Here is a 26,047-nt window from a genome sequence, read left to right as displayed (position 1 = left end):
GGTTTAAGAGCAATCACCAAACCTAACTGCCCCCTTCACTAACAGGATAGGTGTGAGGACCAAAGGTCAGCCAAGTGCTTGAAAGCAAAACTTGGTCACACTATGGAGTCATAGCACCTGCCAGCCAGAACTGCCTGCGTGCTCATCACTGCCCGCCACAAGCCCTGCCCCAGACTGGAAACCCAGCAAGAGCAGGTACTTTATCCTACTTCCCACCGGAGCCTCGACACATAGCAGTGCCTGGCATATAGCAGGCATTAAATATTTGTTCAATATTCCTACCAGGTGGCAATTAAAAATAAGGCAAGAAACAAACTATGAGAAAATTTCCCCCATTTAAGTGTAAAAAGCAGGTTTCTTCTATATGACCCAAGTTTTATCAAATGATATATACCAAAGCCCACCCCACCCCACCCCCGCCGTATCGCTCAGGAGCATCTTAGACGTAGGTAAAGTAGGCACCTGCAGCCTCTCTGGAAAAGCCGAAAGAGTGAGGCCATGTGAGAAGCAGCTCATTTACCAACCGTCACCAGCCATTTGGAACACCTGCCCAATATGACACTTGGGGGTGCAGATTTGAAATCCGTGTCTTGAGTTCGCCAGGGCCAGACTCCTCTCGGCCACCGCCGTAAGATCGCTCACACCCAGGCTTCAAATGCTCTAGGGGCTGACCAGCCACCGACGACTTCAAAGCACGCCTAGGACGCCTCCTCAAAGTAAATGTCACAAAGACGCATGGCACGTACCATAAATCAAACCATCTCAAAGAAAATCTCCAAACACGTTCACCCAGGCATTTTCATTTGATGTGGTTAACAAAAACGCTTATTTACAGGAAGATGTGCACAGAGAATTCTGAAGGATGGATATTCTGAGTAACCAAACTGTCATCTCCTATTGTAGGACCAGGTGATAGTACAATTCGTTTTTTGCATGCAGTTATCCAAATTTGTCTACCATAAACGTTAATTCTGTACCAGTTGTCAAGTGCTTATTGAATTAACAAAGCTAAAGATCACATGTCCAGCGTACTGGACACCGAAGGGCTATTCCAAAGTTACAACGAAAATTATTCTGAAAAAAGAGATCACCCCGATCATTCAACAACACCGAAGTGGTGCAGTGCTCATGTGCCAGAGCATACAAAACCGTGTGCTCCCCACTTCTGATGGAACGTAACAGGTGAGGTAAGGTGCAGACACACAAAACAGGTAAAATGCCAGGCAGCATATGCTAAAGGTATAGAGACAGGAGGTGCTTCCCGCAAGCTTCGAGGAATATACTCTCGCGAGCTGCAGTGACGAGAGTTTCATGGAAAACGGGATCTCGAACAGGACCTTACAGAAGGATTCAAATGAAAACTCAAAGAGCGATTCAGAAAAGGGAAAAGTGTGAGCAACACTGTGAAATCTGGAAGGTCAGCACGTGTATCTGAGTAACAGTAAAGCAAACAGCCCAGCACTGAGTACAAAATCCTGATCTTTTTTCTGGGGAACGGTAAAATGTACAGTGTTGGGGGGATGGGGAAGGGGGTGTGGGAACAGGGGACGAGGGGAAAGAACAGAGGCTCAGGGGCAAAGAAATTTGGGAAAACTAGGTTTAACAAAGTTAACAGGCACGTCTTCGTTGCTTCGTTCTCCAAGCTCTTAACAGGATAATGTGTATTGAGCTTCCGCTCCTGGAGAAGAAATCTAGTCTTATTTGACCACACAATCCTTTTTCACTGAAGAGATTAACGGACAGCAAAACACCTTGGGAAACACGTTTAACAGATAACAAACGCAAAACAATAAAGGGCTTGAATGCCAGAGGCCAAGTGTGTAGTGTGGCCTCGGTCCTTCCAACAGGGCCAGGATTTTCCCCAGAACAGAGGAGGAACTGATGTACCCCTAAGTTTCTACACAGAACTCAGAAGCAGGTGTCGCTGCCACCACATCTCCATCCACTTGTCAGAGTCCCCAGCGGTCAGCCCCCATTCTTCTGCGAGCACCAGGAGAGTCAGCAGTGGCTTCCTGGTGATCTGCGGGCCTCGGACACACACCTTCCCGTAAAGTGACGCAGGGACGTCTATGAGCAACGGGGAGCACTTGACAATCCCAAGCACAGCGTGAGAAAAAAAGCAAGTGTGTTTAAAGTCTTGAGTGGTATAGAGCAGCTTTTTCAAATTAGAGGTGGCAAGGCATTTGTTACACACACAGTTCAAGGGGCCGTAACCAGCATTTCTTTAGAAAAAGAGAAAAGACAAGCAGATGCGTCCCAGGCACAAAGGGCAAGTTTATGAAACTTGTGTCTGTTACACATACTGTATCGACCTCTGTGTTCCGGACTGCGGTTCAGACAGATTTCCTCCTGGGATCACAGCTAAGAGGTCTGAAAGTCACTGCTCCACAAGATGGGAGAACTTAGGACAGAGACCGAAGGCTGCTGCACGCCCCCAGATGGGCGGAAGGCCCTTTTAAGACAGCGGGAGAGCAGCAGCAGAAAGAATCATCAGAAGCGGGGCACCTGGGTGGCTCAGTCGGTTGAGCGCCCGACACCTGACTGTGTGCAGCTCAGGCCATGATCTCCCGGTCCGTGGGATCGAGCCCCAGGTCAAGCTCTGTGCAGAGCCTACTGGGGATTCTCTCGCTCCCTCTCTCTCTGCCCCTCCCCAGCTTGTGCACACACACTCTCTTTTCTCAAAATAAACAAATACACTTAAAAAAAAAAAAAAACAGAAGAGAAACTTAAAAACCATGACGAGACCGTGGAGAAGGGAAATCACTGAAAACACTAAGGAATCACACTGGGTCATTTGGGGGGAAAGCAGCTGTCATCATAAGCAGGCAAACCGCGAAGTGGCTAACGGTCCACAGGGGAGGCAAGGAGACACATTCAGGCTGAGACGAGTTTCAGGAGAGAGGAGAGGACATCCACACAGAAGTACCAAAAAAAGCTCTCCCACACCACCTACTTGAAACAGGTCCCAAACGTTGCTTTAATTTCAGTCACCTCTGACAATACCGTATTAATTCTCTTTCAGTTAAACAATGGTTTAAATTTATGCTCTGTCTGCGACCAAGTGGTTATGACTCTAAAAAGCACATAATCACACTAAAGAACCAATACCATCAGTTAGTCTCTGGCTGTTACATTATTGACCATCCCAAGGGCTTCACTTTGATTTAGCATCTGATGGATAAGTACAGCCGGGTCTGTCATCTGGCTCTGTGTGCGCGCGTACGGGGACCGCACCAGCCCAGGGATGTATGGGCCACATGTGCCCTCCCGCACCGGCACCAGGAGAGCGCCACGCCAAAGGGCGCCCGTCAGCTGTGCACGGTCCATGCCCCCCCCCCCCCGTGACGCAGCCCAGTCGGCTCAGGGGCCCCGCCGATCCAGAAGAGGGCACCAGGGAAATGGCACAACTCCAACAGATCACTTTAGCCAGGACTGAATCCCCAACGTACACCAGAATAGGCATAATTAAACGAGGCAGTGTGGACTTAAAGGTACAATGTCATCCCCACCAGGCCCTTGATGGAGGGAGTTTTGCTTTACAGAAGGCTTTTTATGAAGTAAATTACATTAATTACCAACGTTTAAAAACATCCAACATTTAAGGGTTCTGAATCTCCGATTTATTAGGCAGCACGGAAATAACAGGTTTAGATTATTTTACAAAAAAGAGCTCAAGCTGCTCATAAACAACCACGGGGCTTGCTGGGGTGGGGACAATTCTTCAGACCACCGCACGAGGACACAAAGACTCCTCACCCTACACAAAGTCAGCATGAAAGGGCACACAGACAAGTTGTTTTAAGACAGAAAACTGGGAAATCCACATACTAAATAAGGTGTCCACAATGACTATAACGCATCCCTTAGGGGATAAGTATGCATTTGTAGGAAGCAAAACAAAGCTTTCCACAGAGAAACCACTTTCACGAGATGATTACGTGGACCTGCAATGAAGAAAATACATTTCAAAAGATGGGTTCAGACTTGCACTAAGTTTCCACTGAAACACTTAAAATTAAGACCTTTCTGTTATCAAAAGAATTTTTTTAAAAACACGTCATAGATCAATTTCAGTAGACGTCCAAGTCCCATTCAAAAACGTACATGTGCAAAGAATACATATGAAACACCAAAAGTTTGACAACAGAAATACTATCTGGAACCAGCTAGAACAGGCCAAGCCAAGTTCGTGTTCTGCTTCAGGGCATTACATTAAAGTGAATCTCATTCTCACTATAATTTTTTTTCTTTTTAACCTTAATCACCAGCGGCTGGGCAACTGAAATGGACATGAGAACTATATAAATGTCAGAGAAATATGTAAACCTCATTAATGTTTCCAAAAATTCATTTAGAGATAGAAACAGGTCCAAATAGATGCCTGTCTAAATGTACTGCAATTACGTTACAATTATTTTTCCAAATACACAGATATGCTCTGTCTTTTCTCAGCTCATTACTGACTCAAACAATTTGCCCTTCTGGGATCAATTGTTTGCTAATAAATAATTGTTTACAGTCACAAAATGAAGTTAGGAGGTTTTCTTATTAGTTTTCCTTCTGCACCCTAATAAGATTGAAAACTAGCTGATTCCCAGGAGTCTAACCTTAACCTCGCTTTGTTGAACAGCCCAGGAAACGATGAACCATCTGCTTCGGAAAATAATGGACGGCCAAGAGGAAATACTGTTTAATTGTAGATTAACCTCCTCATGAGGCAGTCTGAAGCAGCTTTAGAATTAGCAACTACAACCAGCAAAAGAAACAAATGGCTCAAGAGCCTTTTCCTCCACCATTTAAGGTCCAGAAAGAATGCAAAGGGGTTTTTATTACCTGTATTTATTTACAAACATGTTATTTCCACAGTGGAAACAAAAATTATCAAGGTCAAAACTGATTCTCAAAAGTGCAATCACTGCCCTCCAATTTTGTTTGCCCGAATACCTTTAATGCAGCAAACCATCAACCGTCTCATGCACTTAAGAGTGTTCGGTTTAAAAGAAAAAAAAAAAAAAAAATCAACAAAAACCACTTTTCCATTATTTTCAGGTTCTTATAATATTAAGATTAATATATTTCCCTGGTTTCTTTGTTATTAGTAATAAATCCACCATTAGGCAGTACGAATTGTTTTATTATCATCAACATGGCACTTAAGTAAATGAAATCTTGTCAAGTACATGGTGACCTACAAGTTCAAAAGAAAAAAAGAACAGCATGAGATCAAAATGGCCGGCCAGGACAAGAAACACAAAAGTGAGAGATTAAATGCAAACACAGCCCTTTATCCAACAGGCTTCACATACTAAGTCTTTGCTAAAGTCAAATCTGTAAAAATATGCATCATATGAAATATTTAACACTCTGCCCCTTCTCTGGGACTCAACCAATTTAGCAAGGGTGTTAAACCATTTTAACTCAGAAAAGTAGAAGAATCTTGAAAACATTCAGTCATTCTATATTTACTGAGGCCTGGGTAGAGAGGGACAGGGAACAGGGACAAAGACCCGCAGGGGCAGGTATTTTATGGTTTAACAAGCGCCTAAGTATCAGTTTTCCCTTAGGCCTGGTACAGGTAATTAAGTAAAGAGCTTTGCCCTGTTGGTACCAAAAAAAATGTCAATTGTTCCTCTCTGTCAACAGTTACAACCAAGAGCCAAAGACAGCTATGAAAATTTCAAAACTACGGAAATCTGCTATTCCAGGCAAGGCCACATTATTCTGGGTTTCCAGTAAGACCTGAAGGTCATTCACTTTGTGTAAATATTAAAGGAACAACCTCGGTGGAGAGGAAAGATTTTTGGTGGTTCAAATTCTCAAATATCTTAAACAGATTCGCTAAAATAAATTATTCTTGAATTCCTCAACTTAATTTTGAAGCACTGTGCTAGTAATAACTCCAGAGGTTCAAATAATAGTGCCTATTCAAGAAGAATGAGAGTTTGACATTCTTCTCTACCCAACAACTGGGCACAATTTTATCCATCAGACGTCTATCAACCTACGGATATTGAAAGCTTGGGAGAACAAGATAAAATCAACTCCGACCCTACAGTCAGCTGTAATACCGAGCAGGCATCAACAATGCTATTCGTGAATTTAGAAAAATTAATAAATCCTGGGCTGAATGCAAGCAAAGGCTCACATACAGGTGAAGCATACTCACTTGGGTTTTGTTTCGGCATCTGTCACTTGGCGAATGAAGATACCATCTTCAGGATGTTCCGTGTCATCCATTTCATACATATACGATGATGCTATTGCGAGCGTGGTCCCATCATTACTGAAGGCAAGCGACGCGATGCTGGTGGGGTACCGGTGGAACTGGCACAGTCGCTTTTTGTTAAACGGATCCCAAATGTTGACAAATCCATCAGAGCCGCCTAGAAGGCATTTCAAGAGAGGTAAAACAAGGGTTCTTAAAAAGCAGACACAGGAAAAAAAAAACAAAAACAAAAAAAACCAGGACCTTTAACGGTTAATTTTTAAGGTCACATGAGTTACATTTTCCCCACAGAGGATCACATAAAATTTCTGCTCCCTACATATCAGAAAAAGCAAGCACAATTTTTTTTTAAACTCTGCCTAAGTATAAATGCCTCATGTTCAATTACAGCAAAATCTGTTATCTCAGTGATGCGATGCAGGTTCACCTGCCATCCCGTACCTGTAGCAAACGTATTATGGATGTTGTGAAAGGAAATGGCATTGACCGGGTAAATCTGCTCAATGTTATTCTCCTTTAGTCTGTGACACTTGAAGGCATACTTCTTCTTCTGCACTTCAGGGCTCGGGTCCAAGTACTCAACTGCCACTCGACCTTCGATGGAGCTTAATACATAACCCTGCCAAGAGGGAAGCACAGAAGGACAAAACTGGTGACTCCAGCTTCCCGAAACAAAGCACTGATTCCCAAATTCAACCTGTGCTAAAGACGGTTATTTCAGAAATGAAAGGTAAGTACAGCCAGGTTTTAACCAGGTGTAGGTTTTAAGCTGTACTAACAAAGCTATGACCATTCCAGAACTTAAAGAACACGAATACCTGTTCTATAGAAAAAGAACAATAAAGCTATCACATCTAGTAACTTTTTAAAATATAGACAAGAATCCTAAAGGGCTTCAGTATCATTTATTCATCCTGTCCAGAGGGGGCTCAAATGGGGCTCAAATGTGTTCCGTCAGTTGGATATAATTTGCTATGCCCCGGGCCTCTCTACCTCCAACAACTGTAAGAAGGGGGATTCCTCCAGTGGGGGGATCAAAGATCCAAATGAGCTAGAATGCCAGCCTTCCATCTCAGTCATCCTGCCCCTTGCATTGAACTACAGCAAGCTGAGCTCACACATAAACGACACAGATTTTCAACAATGTTCAAAAGTGGGTTACCATTTCAAACCTTTTCTCACCTTTCCTTGAAATGACAATATGTCAAAGAAACTAAAACATAAGATAAATGAGTCTGTATTTGATTTTTTTTTTTTTTTTTTAATTCTTCAAGGTATGAAAACAAATTATTCCTGAAGAACTACTTAGGGAGAAAAAAAAAAAAAAAAATCAGTGAAATCTGAAACTTCCATGACCCACTAGAGATAGTCTAACAAAGTTTTAGATGTGACCTAAAAATGAGATTGATAAATGCAAGGATATTTTAATCACATGCTTAGATCTAGAAAAGTTTCACATAACTGCCATTCCTTATCTTCAATGGAAATTTACAATTTCCTGAGAAAAAGAACAGGGATCACCATTTGAGGCACTAGCCTTTTGAGATAAAGGGCCAAGAGAATAACCAGCATAACTGCATCCAGCTCCTCAACCATGAAAGGACAGCAGAAGATTCCAAAGATAACTGCCGTTTTTAATGACTTTTCCTCTTGTAAAATTCTTACAGCAGCTGACCACACCACCCAACTGTCCTTCAAACTTTCAGGATCTGAGGGGAGAAGGGGCTCAGTAATAAACAGGGCAGTCTTGTTTAGCAGTGATGACAAGGGAGGAGAACCTGTATATCAAGAGTAAGTCATTATGTAAAGAGCATGGCCTCTCTAACTTCAGTGGCTTTTTTTTTTTTTTTTTTTTAAATCCAAGTGCTGCTGTCAGACCTGCTAAAGAACTCCATTCGTGTTAGGGTTACAAAGAGGCCAAAAAAAAAAAAAAAAAAAAAAAAAAAAAGAGAGAGAGAGAGAGAGAGAGAGAGAAGAGCCAATTCCATAATCCTGAGTTTCCAGATCTAAGTCTGAATTCATGGGTTTGGTGAATGGAAATGTCTGCAAAACCCTCTTGGATTACCATATACCTGTCAAGCATCCTGGACCAAGGAATCAGAAGACCTCTGTTCCAACCATGGTAGATGATTTGATTTCTCTGAACGTCAAGGTCTTCTCTGAAACTGGGTTAACACACTACTCTGTAACACAAGGCTGCTGAAAACGTAACAGCAAATTCTAAACCACTACTGATTACAAACAAAAGAGAAGCGAAGCTTTAAAAGGCAATGACCAATGAGATCCTCTTATTTTCAAACTGAAGGAAGGGGGGGGGGGGGGGGGACAGGTGCGCACCTGCTTGTTGGGAAAAGCCCGTATGCAGCGGGTCTGGTACTTGAGGCTGGACTCCCGGCGCTGCTGTACGTAGCCCATATTCCGCAAGTCCCACACCAACACCCTGCGGCCTGCAGTGCCCACAATCAGCCGGTCTCCAGACACTGAGAGGGTATACACCTTTCAAGAAAGACCAAAACTCACTAAAATCCACCTATTTGCCAGAAAATGATATTTGGTCCCCCAAAAGTCCACTAATCATAAAACCATAAAAAAGTTAGCCGATCAGGTTCTCAAACACCAGTATTAAATTCTAAATATTACAGCTTTACAAACCAAGTAATTTGCACAAAATCTTCAACCCAATATACCCTTAATACTTAGCGAAGTATTGTATGATGTACATTCTAACTCTGCAAAAACACTTTGGAAGATTTAATTCTCTTCGTGATAAAACAAATTATTTAACAATTTTTCCAGTCTTCTTGTTTCATTTAGTGACAATATAAAACCGTAAAAACTACTCAAAAAGGAAACAATAAAGCCATAAAACAATTCAAGAAACCTCTCCACGGGCATCTAACTTTTCATAAGATAATCATTTTCAAAGTTATTTTTCTATGACCACCTTTTGAAAAAAGATTTCATGTTTGACTCTAAAAATCTTGATTTTTCTCAGCTGTCACACTGAATAAAATTAGGCCTTTCTAAGAAGAATGAAGAAGCCATCGTTAATTAGCTGCTTAGTTGCTTTTTGTGGCATATGAACTCAAAAGACGAGGACAGTGGTCTGGCATGTGACAAAGCACATTCTTGTGCCCTGATGTCATACTAAACACTCAAGACAAAGTTCATCATTAGTGAAAATTTAAAAAGCATCTTCTCCCCTAAAAGCATCTATCCCCCGCCCCCATCATGCCCTTTTTGCAGTATTACAACGACTTTTCGCAAAAAATTCCTTTATAACAAGTTACGGAATTTCCTGCAAGCAAGCATTTCAAGTGGTTTATTTTCAAACATGCTATTTGGGGACCAAACAGACAGCAAACTGATGAAAAAGGTGGCACAATGTATTTTCCTGATCACGTTAAAGAATTTTTTTAAATCTAGACTTTAGATATATAATGGTACTCTGGTTATTACTTTCAACTAATAAGCAACTCTAATTGAACCTGATTTAGTATTTTAAAACCTGAAGAAACACTATTAAAAAATGAACAGAACCCAGGCCATGCAATGTAAGACACCTCTTTAACGTTCAGTGGTTAAAACACAAGGTTAGTAGCCACCAGTGTGTTAAATACATACCACCAACCAAAAATACCAAGTTAGGTTTAACAATTAACAATCAAATCATCTCCACAATCTGGCCTTCAAATTCAACCAACTAATCTGACTAAGGGAAATTACGAGGAATTAAAAAGATTCAAAACAGTAGATTTAGTTAAGCACATTTAAATAAGAAAGATGTAAAGCTTTACCAGTTTCTTCAAAAAACACATTTGCAGAAAACCAGAAATTAACCTAAGACATGTGAAATGCCAAACTTAAAGAACACAGAATCCAGAAAGAGATCGATTTATACTAGCACGATCAGATTGGGAATTTTATCTTAAATCTTTACTATACAGGTGACACACAAGCTTCTAATAGGGCTTTCTATCCCCACTGATCGTAAATCAAGTGAAACCACTGTCATGCCACTGACTAGGTCTATACATTTATCAAAGAAAGTATTAAAAAAAGTGACATAATGAACCTTGCTGAACCAATAAGCAGCTTGATTCAGTGTGGCTGTCCATTATACGATATTCTGTCTGCAATTTATCACAGCTCTTAACATGTTACATACAACCATAAATCAAAACTAGAAACAATGCAATTATTTTATTCTGAACAAAGGTCTTGCCAGGAGTAGATTCGACTGTGATGTGACAAAAATAATGGCTCTTTGGATGCACTACAGTATATAATGATGGCTAACGGGAACTGAATAGTATATTTACACTAAGGAAATAGATTCAAGTGAAGGATACCTTTAAACTGCTAAAACAATCAATCTTTAAAATCAACTACCACCTGATAAAGGCTGATGAGGATACAGCAAGAATGCTCAATTACTTTCACTGTCCAGATGAAAAGGTTAGAATACACAGAGTTTCAGTTTTAAAAAGCTTCCCTCAGTACAGCCTTCAAACTACATCTATCAATAATAAAAATAAATACACAAATGGCAGAAACCGAGGAATGCAGGACACCTTTCTCACCTCAAGTGATAACCCATTTCACCCTCTTAACAGTCCGCTCAAATGAAACCTCGGGTCCTAAGTGAAAACGAGTGACACTCCATCCTACTCCCTGGTTTGGGCATGTCAAACCCAACTGAAGGCAATCCAACGGTCTCTGCTAAATGACTTCTCTGAAAAGGCACGGAGTTGCTTCTCAGTCCTGGGATTTAAAGCATTAATAATACACAGCAGTGGGTTTATTTACTAGTGCCATCTGGCACAAAGAGGACAACAGAAAAAAAAAAAAGTTAACCCACACACCAAAATTCATTTCCTTTTGCTTCAAAACATCTGTGTTGTAAAACAGACTCAATCAAGTATTCTATATGCCCAGCATGGGGTTTGAACTCACGACCCTGAGATCAAGAGTCGCCTGCTCTACTCACTGAGCCAGCCAGGCGCTCCTCATCAACTGGTAGTTAACCTTCAAGTTCAACACCACCTTCAGCAAACATGTACCAAGTCAAATCACCCGTGAGACTAAAATTCGTGTTATAAAAGGAAAGAGCCTACCTTTTCAGGCTGAGAGAAGGTCCCTGCATTACAAGGAGTTCTGGGATCCCACAATTTAACTGTCTGATCCCAGCTCCCTGTAACCATCACATTCACTTCTGGACAGTATTCAACACATCTGATAGGGGCATCATGGGTTCCAACAAGATTTTCTACAGTGGGGGGGAGAAAAAGAAAAAAAAAAAAATCACCCACCTTTACTACCTCTCCTGAACAAAGATTCCTCAAGTGAATAGAAGGAAACATTCATTAAACTGTAATGAATCCGCTTCCACCAACTCGATGAAAACGTCCGCACACAGAAAAATGTCTCCATGACTACAGTCACCCATTCCTCTGTTCACCTTACAATGCATAGTTTGATTCACTGGCATGACACATACCAAAGGCTGACTTGAATTTCACATTGCATTAAATGGGTGGCATAGCTGTTATTTTCCTCACTTGATTCTAGATTCCTTAAAAATCAGAAACCTTGTCAAACTCTACAGTTCTGACTTTATCTACTGCAGGTTCTGGTACATGGAGGTACTCAAATATCTGCTGAATGAATGAATGAATGAATGAATGAGTGAGTAGAGACCTCTGGTCTTCTGGAACTGGATAAAACTTGCTGCATTAGATTAATATTTATAAGAAACTTATTTACGTGGTAACAGTATCATCTGAAAGCTAGGGGATAAGGAAGGCAGGGAGTCTCGGGATGAGTCCCCTCGGCTTTCAAATGGTGGATCAAGTTTCCAATACACAATTTCCTTCCTTTCAATTTCAACTCTTCACCCAGTCTCATTCATTCATTCAACTAACATGTGCTAAATGTCTGGTATGTGCCAAAATCTATACCACATGCTAAGGACACGACAAAGATTATGTGGTCCTGATCCTCAAACAGAAAAATCACCTATTTAAAAACATATCACTGACACACACACAAAAATTCCTCATGAAGTTCGGCAATGACCTCCTGCGAATAAACAGCTAATTCCCTTAATTATAGTCTCCAGATCAAAAATCTTTGTATTTCAGTGTGTTTTTTCTCCTAAGTTTTCCAACAAAGAGGACCCAAACCTGCAAGCTAACTTACTGTGTGGAATAAGCTGCTAACAAACAAAACCAAACATCTGCAGTTCTAAGTTACATGACAAGGGGACTTTCATGAAATTTCCTCTTCTGAGTTGTTTGGGTTTTTTTGACTCAATATTGTGTCCATCCTCTTTCCATCCTCCCACTGTCCAGCTCACCCTCATGTAGTCATATCTTTGTACCTCGCCAATTGCTTCAAGTACAACTCTACCTAATAGATGCATATACAAAAAAGACATTTTTTTAATGCTCCAAGAGCTCTGTGCATTTAAGTTCCATTGCACTTCTGCTCTGCTCCGAAGTTACCACAAAAAATTGAGTAAGTCATTTCCTATCTGCACCTTAATTAACTTCTTAATTTATTCAGTTAATTTCTTAAGTTAACTATAAGAAAATGTATCATTTTATTACTCATCCAATAAATGCAACTCAGGCATATTCTAGGCTAAATAATCACACAAGTGGAATTAATATAGAAGCTGGAGATGACTATTTTTATATCTAGTTTTTAAAAACCTATCTTCCTTCAGTCTGAACCAAAATAGCTTCAGAACAAAGAACACTCAAACATCACCACTTTCCTGGAAAATCCCAATGTACAGGACACTACTGTGGAATCCAGTCCCCTTCTGAGGACAGGTTAAAGTCATATCCTTAAGGGCAACTTCATGTAAAGACTTAGAATGGAGATCCTAATGGAACTGAATTTACTGAGAAAGTAAATGCACGGTATTTTGTGATCAGTAACTTACGGTGATCATTTTTTAAAAAAGTCCTAAATTCAAGCCACTTTTACTTGTACCTGAACAACTTGGGAACTAAGCAATTCAGAAGCCACTTTTCCTAAATAAACATTTACACTTTAGTACCTGAGCCGAGAAAACAATAAACTGGTAGAAATGTGGCCATATTACCTTGATCCGTGTTCAAATCATGCATTTTCAATTGATGGTCTAACCCCCCGCTCCAAGCATGCGTTGGATCCTATAAAATAAAAGTTTCAAGACATTTAAAAGTTATAGACATTTACACAGTATTTCAAAATTCTGGTTCCTACAGCCATCTGTTCACTTTATGTTGAGGATGTGAGCGCTCGCTCTCTCTCTCTCTCTCTCTCTCTCTCTCACACACACACACACACACACACACACACGCACACAAAACCCCAAGCGCACAAAAGAAAGCAAAAACCACATCAGCAAACTAAGAACTGTTTCAGCACATTGGCTGAGAGGAAAACAGGCATTTCATTTCTATCTCCTAGTGGAAAAAAAAAAAAAAAAAAAAAAACCTTTTTATAAAGCAACCAAATTTTACCGTCTTGGGGCAAATTTCAAATACAAGTGTCATGTATCCAAAAAGTTTGCAGGGTTACTCCACTGGAAAGGAGACCGAGTTTCCGACTTCTACATACCCCAACGCCAAAAGTTAAAGTAAAACACGGTATTGGGCTCAAGACGGGTGTTCAGGAAAACGTCAAGAGCTACCCGAATGCCTACGGACAAAAGCTTCCACCCGATGCTGTTAGAAGGACGCTCTGAACACAGGATACCCGAAAACAAAGAGGGCAGGTGCGCGAACGGAGAACACGTACGTAGAAGGCACAGTCCAGGACGGCGCCCGTGTGCTGGTACTTGAGCCGCATGGAGTTGGCCGGCACATCGTAGAGGCGCACCGACGTGTCCCAGGAGGAGACCAGCAGGAACTGGGACGTGTTGGGGCTGAACTTCACCGAGGAGATGCCGTCCTCGGGTGGCTGGTTCAGTTTGAACTCGTTGGAACCGGTCATCTACGGAACAAGCGACCAGTCAGTCCCCAAAGGTCCAGGACGGGGTGCTGGGCAGGCCGAGCACTGGGGGGAGGGGGGGTGGGGGGGGGGTCACGGTGAAGGGGTGCCTTGCCGGCAAGGGGCCGTCTCACCGGGGAGGGAACTAGCGAACGTAGGCTACCGGGCGTCTGCGCCTGCGCGGAGCGTGCGCGCCCACCGCGGTCGGGACTCCCCCGCTCCTCCCCCGCCGCCCCCGCTCAGCGCCCCAACCGGCCCGACCCCTACCGGCGCACCCCTAGCTCCAGCCCCCAGCATAGCCCGCCGCGGGCTCCCGCAACCCGGCCCCTCCGCCGGGCCTACCGCCCCAGACGCTCCGAAAATAAAGAGCGATGGAAGCGAAACGGGCTCCCTGCGGACGGCTCTGGCAGCTCCGGCCCTGGGGAGTCCCCGACGGGTCCGTCCCTGCGCCCAGTGGCCTCGCCCCGCTACCTTGGGCTCCCTTCAGAAGCAACTTGGCCGCCGCTCGCGGACGCGCCACCTCCTCGCTTCCCTCCGAGCACTCGCGGGCTGGGCGAAAGAGGCGGAGAGGAAGCTCCAGCGCATGGCTGCAATTGGCTAATTTCAAACGCCAACGTCTCATTCGAGGCCGCCAATTGGTCCGCTCCGAGGCCCGGCGTCGGTCAACCCAGTCATCTTGTTCCGGCTCAAAGGCAAACCACGGTTTTTCCGATCACGTGGTCTCCCTTTATCGCAAGGCTGAGCCCCCCGGCCCGTGAGGAAGGAGTGGAAACTACAATTCCCAAAGAGCATCGCGCCAAGGCTGAGCTCACGCTCTCTCCCGCCCTTGTGCGGCACGCTGGGAAATGTAGTTTCCCTGGGGCCGACGCCCTGCCGGTTTTCTGGATAGTAAATGGGATAGATGCTCTTTCCAGTTTGACCCTTAGGGTCCCCCCACCCCGACTCGGTCTCTCAGACAAAAAAAAAAAAATCCCATTTTGGTCAATACATCTATAGAAATAAATTATTCTCCCTTTCACTGGACATGCATATAGCCATGAAGTTAACCAAGAATTGGAGTGGAGAAGGAAATATTTGCCCTAATCATTTGCATTATTTTGCCCTGATTTGTTCCCATTTTCCTGGAGTTTCCACCTGTGAACGAGGGTCTCACATTTCCCATTGTCTTAAGATCTATCGATATCACAGAAATTCACCCTTATTTATACTAGGCTTTATCCCTCCATTCCATCTTTTTTGCAAACAATTATTGAGCAGGCCTGGTGAGGGACTCTGAGAAGATGCATCAATCAAACAGTCCTCGTTCTTGGGGGACTCTGTCCAGAAGGGTGGACAGACTGGAAAACAAACAATTACTCTGCAGTGCGTTAAAGCTCAAAAGCTTCTTATAGACATATGTTTCAGCAGAGTCTGAAAATGACAGCTACAATGACAGCTTCTCCCCATCCACCTCCACCCCAAAAACTCCCTAGAGTTTCTGTTTCTAGACTCCTCCAGAAATAGGAGAATCAAGAAGGTTGCTTCTGTAACTGACATAATATCCATGAAAGAAAAGTAATTCTTAATTTATACCTAGAATGCTGTGACTCGATTACTCTTGAATATCAAAAACTCACTGGCAATATTTACTTTAATCCATACTGCAACCGCTTTTTCACTGCCTTTTATGACACACAAAAAAACTTACTTTCTTGTGTGATTTTCTATGAAGTGGAAGCAAATTGTTGGAGTTAAAATGTTTAACTTTTAAGGTACACTAATAGAGAAAAAAATGTTGTTGGCCTTTACACATTCACATACACTATTCAGGTGCACTTCTTTTTATGATTCTCAGCACAATAAACACACTCACAGTAACCACCCTTCTGCCCACTGTGCTGATATTACTCCTAAAAGAACAGATTCTTGCCCTCCCTCCTCACCAGTCCTCATACTTGGTTCTCTATCTGTTCTCCCTCAACAAGTTAATGGTGAGGTTAAGAATTTTAAAATGCAGTGCCTTGCCCCCATTCTAACTTTGGCTAAATAATTTTATCTCCAAATAATTCTATTTGGTTCCCTCTTCCAGTTGTTTATTTAATTCTATTAGAGTTTCGAGATTCTGAACATGAATTATCTGCTAATAAAATCTAAGTGTATTTCATTATACGGTGTGTGTATGATTCAGGTCCCTCTGGGCAGGCAGTTGCAGCTGAACTCTATTTGAGTTTTAAGAACCGTCAATCTTTTAAATCCAGTTTACAGCCTGAAAGGAGGCTGATGATTTTGCTGATTATTCAAATGAATTGATAGTCTCGAGATAGGAGATCTGGCCACAATGGAGTCTTGAACATTTTAAATCCAAATCCAAGTCGTGTGTGTGTGTGTGTGTGTGTGTGTGTGTGTGTGTGTATTAACAATCAGTTACCTGTAAGAGAGAGGAATTCCTAGAAACTAATTACACTGTTGGATCATCTTGGACTGCTAATTTCTGGATTAGTAAAAAGATTGAAATATCCACTATACGACAAACTTGAAAAGTGTCATCCTTGATATTTTAAGGGCAAAATCACTGCCATTCAGAGACCAGAGTGGCTAGAGAAACCCACTTCCAATAAGAGTAGTAAGCATAAGGAGGATATAGTGAGCCAATGCTGTTAAAACCATCATTGCTTGACGAACACATAATCTATTGAAATGCAGACAATAATGATATGGATGGAATATTCCTATACAAGTAGTTCCTGGAGAAAAATGGGTTATTTCTCCATGGAATATTCAAATAACAACTTTAAAGGAAAAGAAGAATTTACAGCGGGTCATCTGGAAAGAAAAACTTCATGGAAATAAAATATGTGGACCAAATAAATTAGAAGAAAACGGATCCAGTGTCTCTTTTGTTTTCCCTCTCTGCCTATACAATAGTCAGCAGAGTTCTCAGCAAGTTCTAGGGCTCAGTAAATATTTACTGTATTTAACTAAGCTGAAATGAAATAAGTGGACTAGAACAAACAGAATAGGCGGATGTATTCTTGGATAACAGCCTTCTGACGTCATCTTGAAAGAGATTGTAATTTTCATGAGAGCTTAGGTGAGAGGAAAACAATGACCTCAAAATGTGGACGAGAGACCCAGCACTTCAGGCAGAATACTGCGGGTCACATAGACGGTTAATAGATATCCTATATTTTCATAAAACGCTGATTAATTTCGATGCCTCTCGGCTCAGAGACCAGTCTATCACGCAACTGTTTTCCTTCCAGAGGGTGAGGTCCTACTTCCGCGTTGCGCACTTCCAGCACCCTTGCACCGACTAAGAGGACCTCAGGACCAGAGGCTGGAGGGCCGGGGAGTTCTCCCCACGTGACACCGAGCCACCCTCCTCCTCTAAGGTCCAGCCATCTTTTCCGACGTTTTACAAGGAACAGGCGGCTGCGGTCAAACATTGCAAAACTCTGCGATTTACATGCCGCTCGCGCGGCTATTCTCTGAGCGCCTCGCCCTCCCATCCCGTGGCGCGAAAGCCTGTGGGCGTGCAGGCGGCGCGCCGCGTTCCCTTTCAGCGCGACCGGCCAAGTGCTCGCCCTTGACCCCGCCGTTCAGCCACGCACAATGAAAACTATAAACAACAACAATTTTTGAAAGTGCGGGGAAGCGCCTCTGCCTCCCGCGCTTTCTTTGCCGAGTCTCCAGCCTCAGATCCCTGCTCAGCCGAATCGTCTCTTTTCGGCGCCGGGTTCCCGCGCCGCGAGGGACGCTCAAGTGTGCCACCGGCTTCGGAACTGTGAGCGGCTGCAAGCCTGTCGCGCCAGGCTAAGGGACGAGCAAAGCGGGCTCTTTACCTGGTTCAGGCAGCGCCACCCCACCTGACCTTCGCCCTCGGAAGGAGGCTCGTGGCACGGGTTGCACGACGTCGCAGGGCGCCCTGTTGCGGACCAGCCCAAGGCGCTCCTAGTGCTGGGTAGATACTGGGTCCCGGGAGGCAGCGCTTCAGCAGTGAGGCTCCCGGCCTTTGTCCCTCTCCGCGCGGGCTCCGGAGCTGGATTCCCGTCCAGGTGCACCGTGGCCTGAGCCAGGACTCTGGGCATCAAGGGAGTGGAGGGGGGGTGCAGCTCCAGCCCACGTGCCGCCTCGGCGGCGCCAAGGTCGCCACCTTTAACCCCTGACCCCGGTCCCACCCTCCACGTGGGGAGAGCCGGCGTCTGCTGTCGCACGCTTCCACCAAAAACGAAGAAAAGCCGCGCGTCAGCACGCTGGGCAATCAATCTCACCAAAGTTGGCAACGATGCTTAAAATGTTTTATTTTTTTTCCCCTCTTTAAAAATATTTACAGATCTGAAATCTCCCCCTTTCGCCCCTACCCATCCTCGGGACGAGGGAAACGAAAAGAGGCGTTGAGCTCATTGTCCAAAGCCCCCCGCTGGCTTGGCCGGCTGCGTGTGCGTGTACCTACATACAGGTGTCTATATGGGGTGAGGAGTGTACCTGGCTTGGTTGGCGTTTTTCTGATATTTCTTTTCTACCGGTCACTGTCGATCTGGCCGAAACCCCCTTTCCCACCACCACCCGAGGACATCCCCTCCGACATGGTTTTCAAAGCGTACTGGTTGGGGGGGGGGGGGGGAGGCGAGAGCAGGCGATGTGGCTGGAGAAAAGGCCGATAAATACCCGAAACGCTCGAAACGAAAAGTAGGGCAGAGGCCATAAATAAGAGATAACGAATACACATGGTGTATTTCTTAATATTTCCGGCCGCAGCCCGCCCCGCGCCGGGGCCCCGGGGAGCGCGGCGCGGGGCCGGCGGCCGCTCAGTAGTCGAGCTTGTTGTAGAGGTTGTAGAGAGGTAAGGCCGAGAGGTTGCCGCCGGGGTAGTAGAGCGGCGCCGGGAAGGCGAGCGAGCGCGGCACCGGCACCCGCAGCAGCGAGCTGTCCCGGAACACCAGCGGCATCCCCACCAGAGTCTGCGCCGACGCGTGCGCCATGTTGGCCGCCTCCAGCTCGGCCGAGAGCTGCCGCTTCCACTTGTTGCGGCGGTTCTGGAACCAAGTCTTGACCTGGGTCTCGGTGAGCTGCAGGCTGGAGGCGAGGCAGGCGCGCTCCGAGCTGCTCAGGTAGCGCTTCATGTCGAAGGTGGACTCGAGCTGGTACACCTGGCTGCGCGAGAAGACCGTGCGCGTCTTCTTCTTGGCGGCGCCCGCCTGCCGCTCGGCGCCGCCGTCCCGCGGCCGCTCGGGCCCTGGCGACGGCGAGCCCGCGGGCAGGAGCCTCTCTTTCTCTTCCTTAAAGTCCGGGTGCGAAGGAGAGAGGAAAGGCGTGCGCTCCGAGCTCGCGGGCCCCGCGCCTCCGCTGCCCTTGGGGGTACCTGGGGAGTGAGAACAGACAGGAGGGCATGGAGTTGGGGAGCCTCAGAAAGCCCCAGCTCTGGCCAGGACCCGGGGTGGGAGGGCGGGGGTGGTGATGGGGGGGGGTGCGGCCGGCGGCTGCAGCCTTGGTCCCAACCCCTTTCTCTTCTCCCTCTCGCCGGAACCCGAAGCCCAGCACCCTGGCCTTGGAAAGCGGCGGGAGAGGGATCCAGCCGCTTCGAGTGCGGGGTCTCGGTGCCCCCAGCTTCGTGAAAGGACGTGTGGCAACAGGGGGGGGAGGTCTGGACGGTGGGGGGGGAGGGGGACATTAGCATCATTTTAAAAGGTGATTTTGCCTTGTAATAACTGAGCTGGCAGAGTTCCCCGAGCTTTATAGTATGGCATCGTTTCACAGGCCGTTTGTTCGGAAATCACGCTAAGGACTAACGCGGGGCTCCCCTCCGTCAGATGTTGTAAAGAGGAACCGTCTCTGAAAGGCACCATTGTCAATCATCTTGGAGTGGTAATCAGGCCCAGGGTGGGGGGCGGGGAGGGAAGGAGAGGAGAAAAAAGACGCTGGAAGAGATTGCGGTAGAGACAGACGGACCGCTGGCACCCGACTTCCAGACCTCTTGTTCGGAGAGTATCCGACCGATGTACGAGGGGGATATTGAGGGCAGAGCCGTGTGTGCGGCCGGCCCTGTACCCAGCCCGCTGTGGTACACTCTCCCTCCAACCCAACCTTCTCCAAGACCGGGCCGCGCGAGGTCTGTGTTCCCAGTCACCTCCCGGGCCCCCTCCGGGAGGAGGAGACAACAACGCGCGCGTCCCCTCCCCTCCTCCCTCGACCCTGGGTGGCCGGGGCTCTGGCCAGAGGGGGCCTGGACCCCGGCACAGCTTCCCGCCCCTAGAGCTTGCTCGCGGCCGACCCGGCGGCGTGAGATCCTTACCCAGGCAAGGAAAGGGGATGGGGGGGTGATGCTTGGAGCCCGGCTCCTTGGGGCCGTGCGGGTCTGGGCAGAAGCAGGCAGGTGCCTTCCAGCCGTCGTCCGGCTCCTCCTCCTCCGAGGACACGGACAGGCTGCGCTTCCTGGCCGGCCAGCCGGCGGGCTCCCGTGGCACCTCGGAGGGGCCCCCGCCCAGGATGGACTGAATGGTGAAGCTGGAGACGCCGCCGGCCGCCGGACACCCCTTGCCTGCATCTTCCTTGCTGCCCATCCTGGGTTCATAAGAAATCGGAGGAAACCAAGAACTCCCTTTAGAGACGATCTGGGTGGAAGGTGGTGCAGGCAGGCAGGCGGGGGGAGGGGCGGGGAGGGGAGCCAGGAGGAGGGGGCGGCGAAGCTGGTGAGGCGTCCCCTTTGCGCGGGGGACACGCGGGCACAGGATGGCTGCGCGGGGATCCTTGCCCGCCCGACTCTGGGTGCGCCCGCCCAGCCCCGGCGCGAATGCCCCTTCCTTGCCCGCCAGCTCCCGGGGTCTCCGCCGGCGCGGAGGTGGCGCGGCCTCATTTGCATAGAGGTTACCCCGACGCGGCCAATCGCAGCGCCGCCGAGCGGCCCCGGAAATTTTCAAAAAGCCCAGGCCCGGCACGCAGCGACTGTGCGCCCCGGAGCGCGCCGAGAACCCGGCGGGCATCAGCTGTGTGCATCCAGGGACAGCCGGGCGGAAAGCAGCATAGATTCCAGCCCCAGGTTCCTGGCCGCTGTGGCGACTCTGACCGCTCGGACTCCGGCCCTCTTGAGGGGCAGGGGCAGCGCGGGGCTCCGAGCTGGAGCGGCCCGACGCCTCCCTCAGGCGACGGTCCTCGCACCGCCGGAGGAGCTGGTACAGGCTGCTCCAAGATCCTCCCTACCCTCCCACCCCTCCGGCCCCGGACCGGCAGGCAGAGCCGGCGCCCCGCAGACCACTGCGCCCGGCGGGGGAGGGAGGGGGGTTAAGAGCATGCGCTTCCGAACTGATGCCCTCCCTGGGACCCTAACTGGCAGGCCTGGGGCAGACAACTTCTGACCATCCCAGCCTACAGGTCCCACCCCTGTCGCAGGCCCAACAGGGCTGCAAGATCCTTGGGGGTGTGGAAGAGAGACCTAGATCTTGTGGCAACACATCCTGGTTCACGTCCCAGCCCCACCATTTACAGGCTGTGAACCAGGACGAATCAGAGCCTCACTGCCCTCCCTGGCGGAATGAACTTCTCATTAGCATCTCCCCCTTTCTCCTGTTTTGAGGATGTCCTTAGATAGGGATGGAAAGCTGCAGAAAGCCCAGGAGACCTAGGAGCTCATAGTAGGGACTCAGTAAACTTTTGCTGAATAGCCCACAGCCCACTCTCTATTTCACAAGTTTCTGGGGTTTTTTGTTTGTTTGTTTGTTTGTTTGTTTGTTTGTTTGTTTGGCAAATTTGCAGGTCACAGAATTACTGCAGAAATAGAGGCGCTTTGATGCTGGGAAAAGGAGAAAGAGGTGAGAACGGGTCATGATTTTAGAATTGGGCAAAGTCCATTCAAATCTCCTCTGGGTGACCTTGAACATGACACTAAAACCTTGTGAGCCTGGATTTCCTCCTTTCCTAAACTTGGGGGAAGAAATGCCTACCTGGAAGAAGTTATAGTTAGGTCTGCATGGCCAACTCCGAGGCGGCGAGGGGTAAGTGCTCAATAAACCGTGGTTCCTTCCCTCCTCCTGGCGACCTCTGAGCCCTGGTTCTTGCCCCTTTAATTCCCTATCAGCTGTTATTGGACCTCGAAGCAGCCAGGCGCAGGCAAAACATTACAGGGGCACAGTTGTCTACACAAGCTGAGAGGAAAGGAAGGTGAAGTAAGGCCCTGAGGCACTCAGGCAACACCGGCTCGGTTTGCGACCCCAGGACCGCTCCACCAAGAGCTCTTGGGAGCCCCCTGCCCCTAAGATATTCCCCCAAATGCAACCAAGGTGATAGGAGACTCTGGAATTGGTCCCCACAAATGTCCAGACGCCGCACCATGACGGTGCAGTTCCCTCCTGGCCCGCGCCGCGCGGGGTTATTGAGTAAAGCGCTTATAATATCATTAGCCTCGGTGAGTTACCGACTGCAGCCCTACCCGTGGCAGAACCTCTCGCTACTTAACTCCTCGAAGGGCTCGTTAATGGGCTAATTGATTAGGAGTCGGCGGAGCAGCCGAGCAGGGGCAGGCGAGGGGGTGGAGGCTAGGGGCTGTGCGCCACGGCCCGGGAGGCCGGCGAGGGGCAGGTGCCGGCCTCCGTCACCGCATTAACCTCTTCAGGGCTCGGCGGCGGGGTCGAGACACATTACAAATGGTCAGCTTTAATCATGGTGTCAGCTCATTAACCCGGAAGGACCCGGCGCTGAAATACAATTTGTGCGTCCTCTGCGCGGCCGCGGCACAAGCTCCAGGGCCACGTCGCAGCCTGTCCCGCGCGCTCCCGCACGGCTGGGGGACAGAGGGGAGGTTCCTGGAAAGACACAGCCGACTCTCAGCCGCCTGCGGCCTTTCTGCCTCCTCAAACACCCTGAGTGGGCGTTATCTCCTGGCCTTAGCCAAGACTATCCCAAGGGAAATTGGCCAGCCCGAGGAGTAGAACCCACCACCCTCTGGGGAAGAAAGCAGAGTGGGGGGGAGGGGGGTGCGGGTGTTGATTGGACCCTTCCAAATTAGGAAATACCTGGTGCCAGCAACCTGGAACACGCTGGGAGCCTCGCATCATTCTTCACGTTAATCCTCATAGCCAACCTGTGGTGCAGATCTTTAACCCCATTGTACAGGCGGCGAAACTGAGGCTCCCGGGGAAAAAGTGACCAGCCCAGGCAGAGTAACCAAGATTGAAGCTCGAGGTTGTTCCACTGCCAATACCAGGCCCTTGGGAGGGGGCGAGGGGTGGAGCAGACGTTGGTATGGAGTTTGGCATGGAGTCCGTGAGGACCTCAGCTATCTTCCGAGCCCGGGTCAAGGGCCCACGGGGTTGGCCTCTGCCAGGGTGGGGACCCTAAGAGGTGGCGGCAGGGCTCTGAGGTAGGCTTCAGAGACGCAACTCCAAGACCGGAAGCAGCGAGGGACTGAGCTCAGGTGGGGAGGGGTGTGAGCTGACCCATGCAGCCTGGTTTGAGGACTCAAAACTAGGAAACCACGCAGCCCTGCGACCCCACAACTTTGCCCCCACCTCCACCCCCACCCCAGGCTAATTTGGGAGGTCAAAAGGAGCCATCTGGCCTCGTACTCTGCTTGCACCCCACTTTCTCTCGCATTGACCGTCTGGTCTACACAGAGGTGCGCTACAACTGAGTCCCGCGTAGCTTCTATCACCTGCACACCCCGCACTTCTTCACGCGCACGCGCTGAGCTGTATGCACGCGCTTGCATAAACGCTTACGCGTTCACACGCATTGAGGCAGCAAACGTTCTCTGAGCTCTGACTAGTGCGCGCGCACAGACGCGCGCGCGCACACTCACACTCCCCACTTAGCCAAGGAAGTGATGGTGGCAGCAGGACGGAGGCGGGGAGGCCGTGGCGGAGACCAGCGGACTCCCAGCTCTGCTACCCGAAGGACTCTCCTCTGGGCTCTCCTCTGCTATTCTGAACGGGTCACCTGCGTTGTCTTCCGCTCCCCTTCCCCCCCCCCCCCCCCCCCCCCCCCCCCGTGCACTGACCGCAGTCACACCGTAGGGGCCGGAAGGCCAAGACTAGATCTTCCCACCATCCCTTGGGGGCATCCGGGGGTCCCCGAGACATCACCCAGAGCTCAAAGGCCCAGACGCCCTCTCCTGGGCCCAGCACAGTTGTAAAACACACTCCCAGGAACCCTTAGCTCCAGGAACCAGCACCCACAGACACCCATTCTCTCTGCCCTCGAGTGTAGCAATCGTTCAACCCCGCACCACCTCCCACCCCACCCCTCGGAGTCTCGGGATAGCTCCGCCCCTCCCTGCTCCATTCAGATTAACCGCGGAAACTCTGGGCTCTGGCCCCTCCTCATTTGGGGGATCGCTCCCTCCCTAGGAATTAGACACAACCGGGTTCCAAGGAATGATAAACTTTCCGAGATTGAAAGGACGCTTAAAGTTTAGGTCTCGAGATTATGCCACTGCTCAATATTAAAGCGGCCCAGAGCAAACTTGCCGAGCCTAATAAAAATTGATCCTCTCTGCTCTGCAGCAGTTGGGAAATAGGCTGGCTGAGCCGAGTAATAGTGGAAGAAGGCTCCCTCCGAAATGACAGATGAAGTCATAAACAAGTTTGATCTTGGAATCAAGCTTCGATAAATATTAAACACAGTCTGCCCCCCCACCTTTACGGGACTGGATTATGATATATGGCGCGTCCAAACTTTAAAATAAGGAAATACCAGAGAAAATGATCTCAATAAATTTTCTAAGTATAAACGTTGATTATGTTTCGATTTTCATTCAAGGACCTCTGCTGTTCGTTCTTTGGTGCAAATGACATCTCGCAATAGGCTTTTGGGGAAAAGGGCTCCCTATTTGAAAAAGAGAGCCCCAGAGGTGTACAATTTATGTAATCTGCGGCTGGAAAATGAATTGTGTAATTTATTGGAAAACAGAAAGTCATGAAGATTGGATCAGCATAGCCGAGCCCCGACACCGCCCCCCCCCCACATCCATCAAGTTCCAATTAACAGCCTAACCAGAGAGCTTTAATGGGTTTCCAATCTAGTGGCCTGATAGACTCATCAATTCCTCTGGGAGAAATTAAGAAAATCGACCGCCCCTTGGCGACGCAGTGTCATTCCTTTCTGCAACTATATGTCAAATTAAAAACACAATTAAAATTTAAACTGTTTCAATCAAAGGGTGCCCTGCAACCTATGTTTCACTTAATAGAACTTTGATGAAAATCTGATGCGTGCACTCCATCACCACGGGGGGCGAGGGCGGCGGAGGAGCTCAGGAGAGAAGGGGATTCTTTCTATTTCTTTAAGACATTTGCGCTCGGGTGAGGCACACCAGGTGACTCCACCTGACCGCTCCTAAGTGATGGGCGCAACGCGCTCTCCGGGGCGCTCGCTCGGTCGCTCTACACCTCTACCCCAGCTCTTTTTCCTCTTCTTCCACCGCAGCCAGAAGGACTCCTTCTGGAACCCCGGTGACCCAGATTTTGGGCAGTTTCTCCCGGCAGATTCGTCTGGAGCAGCAGCCAAGGAAGGGTTTGGGCGAGTACAACCAGTGTCCTCCTGGGAACTCTCCAACGAGGCACGCAGCCTCCAGCTATCCCTTGCCTCAGGTCTCCGAAACTGCCCGACGCTCGCATGAAGGTCTACCGGATCGTAGAGGCACGACAAGGGTGGCAGGAAATCCCAGGCGGTTAAATGGACCCCGGGGAGAGCTAGGACTGCGCTGCCGTCTGAGACCAGATTCTCCAGAAGCTGCCGCTCCCCACCCGAGCAGCCTTTAGGGGACTTCCACAGGAGGGGCTCACATTCCGGGACAAGCGCACCCAAATCTCAACTCGAGATCCGGGTCCGAGCACCAGGCAGGGCTCCAAAGTACAGCCGGCCTAG

At 48.1% G+C, this 26,047-nt stretch overlaps 2 protein-coding genes across 6 annotated transcripts; both read right to left on the bottom strand.

Moving 5' to 3' along the window:
- Positions 1-3,597: 3,597 nt before the first annotated feature.
- BUB3 (BUB3 mitotic checkpoint protein) lies at positions 3,598-14,810 on the bottom strand. Of its 5 annotated transcripts, none has more exons than XM_042908590.1 (8): positions 14,631-14,725; positions 14,021-14,215; positions 13,341-13,410; positions 11,344-11,495; positions 8,564-8,722; positions 6,668-6,845; positions 6,167-6,383; positions 3,598-3,944 (listed from the first exon to the last, which is right to left on the bottom strand). In XM_042908590.1, the coding sequence occupies exons 2-8, from the start codon at positions 14,213-14,215 to the stop codon at positions 3,935-3,937; spliced, it is 981 nt and encodes a 326-aa protein (XP_042764524.1). In that variant the 5' UTR covers positions 14,631-14,725; the 3' UTR covers positions 3,598-3,934. The 5 variants fall into 5 exon arrangements, with proteins under 5 accessions (XP_042764524.1, XP_042764526.1, XP_042764523.1 ...); XM_042908592.1 differs by lacking the exon at positions 3,598-3,944 and adding an exon at positions 5,114-5,188 and having other exon boundaries at positions 14,684-14,772; XM_042908589.1 differs by lacking the exon at positions 3,598-3,944 and adding an exon at positions 5,114-5,188.
- A 4,189-nt stretch (positions 14,811-18,999) lies between these two features.
- HMX2 (H6 family homeobox 2) lies at positions 19,000-20,751 on the bottom strand. The gene is made up of 2 exons (XM_042909288.1): positions 20,484-20,751; positions 19,000-19,553 (listed from the first exon to the last, which is right to left on the bottom strand). The coding sequence occupies exons 1-2, from the start codon at positions 20,749-20,751 to the stop codon at positions 19,000-19,002; spliced, it is 822 nt and encodes a 273-aa protein (XP_042765222.1).
- Between the last annotated feature and the right edge of the window lie 5,296 nt (positions 20,752-26,047).

Source organism: Panthera leo, chromosome D2 (assembly GCF_018350215.1).
Source record: "Panthera leo isolate Ple1 chromosome D2, P.leo_Ple1_pat1.1, whole genome shotgun sequence".
NCBI classification, from domain to species: Eukaryota; Metazoa; Chordata; class Mammalia; order Carnivora; family Felidae; genus Panthera; species Panthera leo.
The sequence above is the reverse complement of the archived record's forward strand: the minus strand, read 5'-3'. Positions and strand labels throughout refer to the sequence as shown.